This window comes from Physeter macrocephalus, unplaced genomic scaffold, assembly GCF_002837175.3.
Source record: "Physeter macrocephalus isolate SW-GA unplaced genomic scaffold, ASM283717v5 random_1651, whole genome shotgun sequence".
In the NCBI taxonomy this organism is placed as follows: domain Eukaryota; kingdom Metazoa; phylum Chordata; class Mammalia; order Artiodactyla; family Physeteridae; genus Physeter; species Physeter macrocephalus.
The window spans coordinates 1-9,061 of record NW_021146766.1 but is presented as its reverse complement, the minus strand read 5'-3'; the positions used below and the strand labels follow the sequence as shown (position 1 = coordinate 9,061).

The following is a 9,061-nucleotide window of genomic DNA, read 5'->3' as shown; positions in this document are numbered from 1 at the left end:
CACACACACACACACACACACACAATTAAATAAATAAATAAATAAATAAATAATAAAGTTGGGACTTCCCTGGTGGCACAGTGGTTAAGAATCTGCCTGCCGACACGGGACACGGGTTCGAGCCTTGGTCCGGGAAGATCCCACATGCTGCAGAGCAACTAAGCCCATGTACCACAACTACTGAGGCCACGTGCCACAACTACTGAAGCCCGCATGCCCAGAGCCTGTGCTCCGCAACAAGAGAAGCCACTGCAGTGAGAAGCCCACGTACTGCAACGAAGAGTAGCAACCAAAAATAAATAAATAAATAAATAAAATTTAAAAATAAAATAAAATAAAGTTAACCCATGGGGAATTCCCTGGTGACCCAGTAGTTAATACTTGGCTCTTTCACTGCCACGGGCCGGGATTCAATCCCTGGTCAGGGAACTAAGATCCCACAAGCTGCATGGTGTGGCCAAAAAAAAAGAAGAAAAAAAAGAAATGTAAGCTCCTAAAAGGAAGGAGTGCTATATGTTTGGAACAGTGCCTAGCACTCTCTGAACAATCCATAACTATTTACTGAAATTGATGGTAGGTGAGGAACACAGCAACTATACAAGTTGGTATTCCTCAGGTCTGTTTGTCTCAAATTTCTAAGAGGTTGTTCCTTTGAGACATTTCATCTTCTAGATTTAGTGAGTCAGGACAATTAAACATTATAGAACCATTGTACTATTGTAATGGGACATTGCACCCCAGTTTTGTTTTGGTTTTAGCACTTCCCAGGATTATTCCATAAAGAAGTCACTTAAGGGAAATGCCTTGTGTATATTATTTTAATTGACTTCTGATTTTATTTCTTTATCCCTGTTACTATCGTTATATTTATGGTCTCCTTGTTAATGTGAAATTCTACCTGTTCCTCTATTAATTACAAAGGCATGGTTCTAATGAATGTAATATCTAGGAAGGCAGAACACCTGAGTTCTGATCTCTGCTGGGAATTTTCTCTTATTCTTCTTAGCACTGGGAGAATGAATGATTATTGTCTATGAAATACTCTGAAATTCCTAGGTAGTGCTTTCAGACCTGACATTTTAATGGTAAAGTCAGAGATTTTTTCCTCACAAGTGTTTTGATGTCTCCTGGCAGAATTCTCTTTTTCTCTTTTGAACTCTTGGTCTTTAGAGATTTTGAAGATTGGCTTGCTATGTGATAGTTTCTATTAACTTTTTAAAAAAATTTGTTTTATTTATTTTTGGCTGCGTTGGGGCTTCCTTGCTGCGTGCGTGCTTTCTCTAGTTGCGGCGAGTGGGGGCTACTCTTCATTGCGGTGCGTGGGCTTCTCATTGCAGTGGCTTCTCTTGTTGCAGAGCACGGGCTCTAGGCACGCGGGCATCCGTAGTTGTGGCTCACGGGCTCTAGAGTGCAGGCTCAGAAGTTGTGGCTCACGGGCTTCGTTGCTCCGTGGCGTGTGGGAACTTCCCAGACCGGGGCTTGAACCCTTGTCCCCTGCATTGGCAGGCGGATTCTTAACCACTGCGCCACCAGGGAAGCCGTATTAACTTTTTATTGAAGAATAGTATCTCTGAATTCAGGAAATCCTGGAATTCCCTGGAGGTCCAGTGGTTGGGACTCCGCGCTTCCACTGCTGGGAGCCCGCGTTCGATCCCTGATCAGGGAACTAGGATCCCGCAAGCAGTGCATCGCGGCCAAAAAAAGAAAATCCAGGAATTTCATTTCCTCCAGTGCCTTCACCTCTGTCCTACATTCGTTCAGACTTAGCTTTCTTTAGCCGGGTCAGCTTTTTTCTCTGTTGGTTTAAACCAAGGGTATTCCCAGCCAAGACTCACTCTAGTCTTCCTGCTCGTGACTAGCTGTGGGCTCTTTACCACAGCATTTCCCTCTTCATTTCCCTGGTGTGCTTTGGCTCCGGAAGCTGTTGCATTTTCTTGTCCATTCTCTGTCCATTCTCCTGGATTTTCCTTTTTGTTTGTATTCCAGTTATAAACATCTGTGTTGTCTTTGGGCCTTCCCCACAGGTGACAGTTCCTTCTTTCTCCGCACCTGGCTTATGACCCCACTTCACATTCCTGAAACTCCAGCCGAATATCGCTATAATATGGCCCATTCTGCAACTCACAGTGTGATTGAGAAGACTTTCCGAACCCTCTGCTCCCGATTCCGCTGCCTGGATGGATCCAAGGGGGCACTGCAGTACTCACCGGAGAAGTCCAGCCACATCATCTTGGCCTGCTGTGTCCTCCACAACATCTCCCTGGAGCATGGGATGGATGTCTGGTCCTCTCCAGGGACAGGACCTGTGGAACAGCCTCCCGAGGAAGAGTACGAGCACATGGAGTCCTTGGAACTGGAGGCTGACCGTATCCGTCAGGAGTTGACGCTCACTCACTTCAGCTAATGTGGAAGGTGGGGAGGAGGGGGCCTTTCCAGAAGGAGCTGTGACAAACTTTCCCCCTCACCACCCCCTACACAGTTCCATCATCTAGCATGACTGAGCGTGTGGACACTTGTCACAAGCTGACATTTAATCTGCGTGTTTTAGAAAGGTTGAGGCTAGGCCAGAATATCTCGATTCATTTGCAACTTTATTAACTAAACCAAAACCTCCGAGACAACAGTTCTCTACTATCCATTGAACACCAGGTTAGCACCACTCACTCATTTGGAAATTCCCTGGTTACAGACATTTATATCGTGCTTACAAAATCAAAGCAAAGGGAAAAATAGCATCTAGACAGCCAGAACACTTTGTTTCAGTTATCTAGAGATTTCAAAAGAAAACAATATCTGTCCTGAAAAATTTGGATGGTATTTTAGCTTTTCTACTTTACTACCTATATAGGCATAATCTGAGGCAAGTGTGAAGAGTAAATTTCAGTTGGGAAATAGTCTTCTGACATAAATAAATGGCTACTAATGTGATTTTTCAGCTTTTTGTTTTTAAGAGGAGGTTAGGGACAGTCCAAAACCTCCATCTTAATTCTGTCTGTAATAACTGAGCTGTGACTTGGACCTAGTTCCCAGGGAGAACATCTGGACTCAAATCTCTTACTTCCACCCCTGAGTAGGAGCTAAAGGCTAAATGGGTTTAAGAATTCAATCAGCTTAAAGAAGACAAGTCAAATAGAGACAAAACAGCAAGCTTACACTTTACAGGGGATCTAAAGACCCTGATAGATTGATGGGCAAAGGAAATTCACCCAGGTTTAGACAGTCCACATCTAAATAGATCACATTTCTTATGATCATGATGTTAGGATGTCTTTTTGGCCATTCTGCTTTGAAATTCCTTGTTTAGAAAGAAAGTTTAGGGGATACAGAAGACAGGTATTAAAAAGGAGACGTAAAAGGAATATAATTTCTTGGTTTGAAATGAATTTTGGAGTTAGACCTACTTGAATATCTTCCGTGCAAAGTGATGGACAGAATTTCTCAGGAAATAAATAATCCTCCACCAAGTCTTATTCTAAAATTATACTGATATAAAAATAACCTGATAGGAATAATGAAAGTGTGAATTAGGTTCACACATTGGTGCCTTTGCTGGGACAAAATAGAGACTTTCCTGAGGATTGTTTTGTTCCCAGTTTCTCAGCCACTCACTCATGTTATCCCTCTGAATTGTCCTCATGGATCATTTCCTACCTGCCTTTGGCAGTGTTAATCTGGTGATTTTCAAAGTAAAGAAATGAACAGCTGATGACAAAAGAAATTTGGAAATAAATTGAAGGTGACTCATCTACAAGATTAAAAACAATTATGGATTATTATCTGCTGTTTATTTCTACTCCAAATGCTATTTTCCATCATCATCCTACTCTGTAAGGAGTGGGTCCATTTGGCAGGAGGTTGAGCTTAACAAGTACAGTGATATTGCTGAGATGGGAGTGGACAATGAAGAGGTGACTGGAAACTTTTGTTCTATTCATTATGCAATAGAGGTGCCCTGTTATGTTTTTCTTCTTTGTAAAGTTTCACCTGTGACCCAAACTTGCTTTGTCTCCCTGATAAGGCAATATTTTAACTCTCACAGTCTTTCCAAGTTTCCTGAGATGGGTATTTTTCCCTCTAAAGTTTTGGTTCTATTATGAGTATTGCATGAGGAAAGGCATACTGCCACCCGTGCATCTTAAGAGGTAAGGTGGAGTGTAATCTTGGAAAGTGCCTAGCATTTTAGCTTTCAAAAACCACATTAAAGGAAAATTGGAGTTTTCACAACTTAACTCTTTAGATGGTGACATGAAGCCTCAGTGGGAGGGACAGTCTGGGGGAGAATTCATTAGCAATTTCAAGCCTATTACTTGCACACCAAAGATAATTTCTAAGTGCTGAACAGACTGAACATTGGCTGGAAGTGTTTTTCCCTGGGAGCATTTTATTTCCTAATAATTCCACAGAGTAACTGTTAAAATCTATTCCTTTAATCTCCTTTCGACCTGGATTTCTATAGGCCAGGATTTTTTTTCAGTCCAGTTACACTTTCCTCAGAAATGACCTAGGGGAGGGATCAAGATCTGTATTTCCAAATTGTCAAAGGTTTGCTTATAGGGGCTTTTTTATAAGTGCCTGAGAAGTCTTCTCTTGAGGTGCTTATTGTGGATTTATAGTATCTTCCTGATATAGCTTTGGGACAAAGTCAAGGATTTCACCTGTCTTATATAAGCCTTATCTTCCCATAGATGATTCCATCTGGCCAGCATAGAAGTTCTCCAGATTTGCCCTTAGCTGTTCCAAGACAGCAAAAGTCCCAGGATGTATTAAGGGAAAACTACAATATTGGGTTATCAGCGGTTTACCAATTCCAAATTATACAAAAGAGGGACCATAAACATATTCTTAGTTTAAAATGAACTAAACAGAGATGGAGCTCCTTTCTTGGACTGTAAAGGATCTATAGCAAGTTAATCTAATTTAGGGACAAAGAAACAAGACACAATTTTAATGGGATCATATATGAAAAAGTATAAGAGATAGGGAGGAATAAAATAGAGGCTAGATAGATAATAGACATATTACAATTGTAACCCTACCTGAAATAATAAACTGGAAACTCAAGAACTGAGCTTAACAGTTGATTTCCCTGACAGTGGAGGGGAAGTTAAGAGGTCAAGAAAATAAGAAATTGGAGTTTTAACCACTGTGCACGCATATATCCTCAGGTCCCTTTTGCTCCCTAGATCTCACCCAGATTTTACAAAATTGTGGGTATGAGAGATAACAGACTCAGAATTAAGTAAAAATGGCAATGCAGGAAGGAAGAAAAGATACTAGTTGAAGGCTGGGGACACCCCAGGAACCTAACCACATGAAATTCACAGGCTTTTTTTTTTTAATGTGACTACCATCTAAGACCCTACTTCGTGATAATCAAATAGGAGGTATGAGATCTCTTTATATTAAACAGGAACAAGAAAAGTAGACCTTGAAATCACAGGTGGTAAATTTCAAAAAGTCTTTTGGAAAGGAGTCTCCATGTTTACCCAGCAAAACATTCAGTTTCAGTCTGTTGAGACTTTTTCTAACCCTTACATATACAGCTGTCTTTATAGAAGGGCTGATTTCTATGCCATTCTAGAGTCTTAAAATGCTCATACATTTCAATCCATTGATAAATTCCACCACTAGAAGTTTATCCTATATAAATAATTCCAGAGAAGGAAAAGCCTGTTATGGTTCTGTGAATGGTTACCTGCTGTTCTGGGATCTCTTCTCTTTCCTGGGCTGCTCCTACATCACTACACAGCTTCTACCTTTACTGTCCAACCCAAAGTGTGTACATTATCCCACAGTGTCATGAGACCAGGCTACCAAAGGACAATAGAATTGCAACGCAAAACCTGCAAGCAGCTCATCATTTTGGCTGCTCAAGGCCTAACTCCTCTTCCTGGACTTCGTAATAAAATGACTCATGGTACTGCTACAGAATCTCATCTTAGGTTCAGGCCTGATTCCTTACCACCCAGTGTGGTAGGTTTCTCAGAGCCCAGAGCAAGATAAGGAACAGTCTCCTCACATTCTCTCCTTTTCCTTCCCTTCACCCTTTATCACAGGCAATTCCCCCAGGTCAATAAGTCCCAATCCTCATTCCTGGTTTAGTCATTTTTAAAAAATTAATTAATTAATTAATATATTTTAATTTTTGGATGCTTTGGGTCTTCGTTGCTGTGTTCAGACTTTCTCTAGTTGTGGTGAGCAGGCTTCTCACTGCAGTGGCTTCTCTTGTGGAGCATGGGCTCTAGGCGCGCAGGCTTCAGTGGTTGTGGCACGCGGGCTCAGTAGTTGTGGCACACGGGCTTAGTTGCTCCGCGGCATGTGGAATCTTCCCAGACCAGGGCTCAAACCTGTGTCCCCTGCATTGGCAGGCGGATTCTTAAGCACTGAACCACCAGGGAAGTCCCCTGGTTTAGTCTTTCCAGATTCTTTCCACGTGATTGACAGTGGCTATATTTATTCTTAGGGTGACTAACTCTCCCGGTTTCCCCTCAATTGTCGCAGTTTTAGCACGGAAAGTGCTGTGTCCTGGGAAACCCTTTAGTCCTTAGCAATCTGGGACACTTGGTCACCCTACTTCAGGGGAAGCATCCTCTTACCTTCAAGGGGGGTGACTCCTCCAGAAGAATCCTATCAGAATACAATAATCAACAATCAACATAATAATGAGTTACGAGTTTTTAACGCCAAGGGGTAGGCTTCTGTGTTACATCCCAAGATGATCTTTCCTTCTGCCCACCTGGTTTTTTTTTTCAGGTCTTCCTCCAGTGTAAAAAGATTCCTGTAGGTTTGAGGGTTTCAACCCTTGATCTTTTGTGATCTACTCTTCTGTCCAAATAAACTTGATAAGAACAAATAGTAGTTTACTGTCACACTTGAAACAGTTTCTCTAATGAAATTTATCTGTAAAGATGCAACTCTGCCTGCAGAATAAACCATCTTTTCCATGGTTTCACAGAGCAGTCTAGCCTCAGTTTCTCAAACATCTCCATTTTCAGATGTTGATTTTAGGTTTATATTTGCATAACCTTCAGGTGTTTTTCCCAAAATAAATGTCTCCAGATTTGAAAAACCGAAAACTTCTTATATCCTCGAAAGTAGTTTGTTTAGTTTTCCTCACTGAAATCAAGGTTTCAAAATAAAGTCATTGTATGGGTCAAGTTTGAGTGAGGGCTGTAGCTTTAGACACTTAAGCCCCACAAGCCTCCCCAAGAAGGAAGCTTCCCTAAAGCGTGTATTCTAGAAGAAGAAACTCAGCCCTGGGAAACAGTAAAGCAAACTCTATTTGCCTGCTACTCAGCTGGCTCTAGGAATTTGGCAGACTGCTTATTTAGTCATCTCCTAGAATCCACTTGCCCCTGGCTTTTCATGGGTACATGGCTTCCCAGGATAAAGACAAATTCCTAGTTAGATGTGGCTATGTGACTAAATTCTGGCCAGTGGAATGTAAGTGGAAATGTCCTGTGCTATTTTCAAGATGTGTCCTTATGGCTAGGAGACATGCCTTTCCTCTTTCAGCTTCCTGCTGGTTGGAATGTAGACATGATGGCTAGAGCTTGAGCAGCTGTCTTGGATCTAAGACAAAAAATCACTTATTGAACATGTCACAGCAACAAGATAGAAGCCTGGTCCCTGATGCTGAATGGCCACACCTTACCCTAGATTTCTTTTATATGACAGAGAAATAAACCTCTGCCTTGTTTCCTTACTCTTTTTTTTTTTTTTTTTCTGGTGCGCGGGCCTCTGCAGGCGGATTCTCAACCACTGCGCCACCAGGGAAGCCCTCTTTTTTTTTTTTTTTTTAATTAATTAATTAATTTTTGGCTGCGTTGGGTCTTTGTTGCTGCACGCGGGCTTTCTCTAGTTGTGGCCAGCGGGGGCTACTCTTTGTTGTGGTGTGTGGGCTTCTCATTGTGGTGGCTTCTCTTGTTGCAGAGCCCAGGCTCTAGGTGCGTGGGGGCATCAGTAGTTGTGGCACGTGGGCTCAATAGTTGTGGCTCGCGGGCTCTAGAGCGCAGGCTCAGTAGTTGTGGCACACGGGCTTAGTTGCTCCACAGCATGTGGGATCTTCCTGGACCAGGTCTCAAACCCATGTCCCCTGCATTGGCAGGCAGATTCTTAACCACTGTGCCACCAGGGAAGCCCCTTGTTTTCTTACTCTTTTTGTTTATGTGCAGTAGCTTCTTTTTAAAAAATAAATAAATAATTTTATTTATTTATTTTTGGCTATGTTGGGTCTTCGTTGCTGCCTGTGGGCTTTCACTAGTTGCGGCGAGTGGGGCCGACTCTTCTTTGTGGTGTGTGGGCTTCTCATTGCAGTGGCTTCCCTTGTTGCGGAGCACGGGCTCTGGGCACGTGGGCTTCAGTAGTTGTGGCTCGTGGGCTCTAGAGTGTGGGCTCAGTAGTTGTGGTGCACGGGCTTAGTTGCTCTGTGGCATGTGGGATCTTCCCAGACCACGGCTCGAACCTATGTCCCTTGCATTGGCAGGTGGATTCTTAACCACTGTGCCACCAGGGAAGTCCTGTGCAGTAGATTCTAATCATTAATAATAAGGTTATAACTGCCTCTTTCCAGGAGCTGCAATACCTATTACACAGAAAATGTTTGGAAGCAAGATACATATTCAAAATGGGAAGCATGTTCAGTAAATCCTCTCAATGGAATATTGTGCAATTGTTTAAAATAACAACTATTAAAGACTTTAATAGGGAAATAATATAATGCAAAAAATAACACTATTGTATCTCTGCTTAAATTAAACTTTAAAAATTATGTAGAGGAATTCCCTGGCAGTGCAGTGGTTAGGACATGGTGCTTTCACTGCTGTGACCCGGGTTCAATCCCTGGTTGGGGAACTAAGATCCCACAAGCCACGCGGCATGGCCAAAAAATTAAATAAATAAAAATAAAATAAAATGAAAAATTATGTAGAATATTTCCAAGGACTTCATGAGAACATGAACAAATTAAAACTTCGTGTTTTGGAAGCAGATTGTTAAATTCTTTCTTTTTATGCTTTTATAAATGTTGCTATAATGTTTACTCATTTGAAAAGTCCTCTAA

At 41.9% G+C, this 9,061-nt stretch overlaps 1 protein-coding gene across 1 annotated transcript in view; it reads left to right on the top strand.

Annotated features, from left to right (window-relative positions):
* Positions 1-2,928, top strand: part of HARBI1 (harbinger transposase derived 1) — a 9,856-nt gene extending 6,928 nt beyond the window's left edge. The window contains exon 3 of the mRNA XM_007125003.2: positions 2,025-2,928. Within this exon, the coding sequence (XP_007125065.1) occupies positions 2,025-2,404 (380 nt within the window). The 3' untranslated portion in view covers positions 2,405-2,928. The remainder of the gene's footprint in view (positions 1-2,024) is intronic.
* The last annotated feature ends 6,133 nt before the right edge of the window (positions 2,929-9,061 follow it).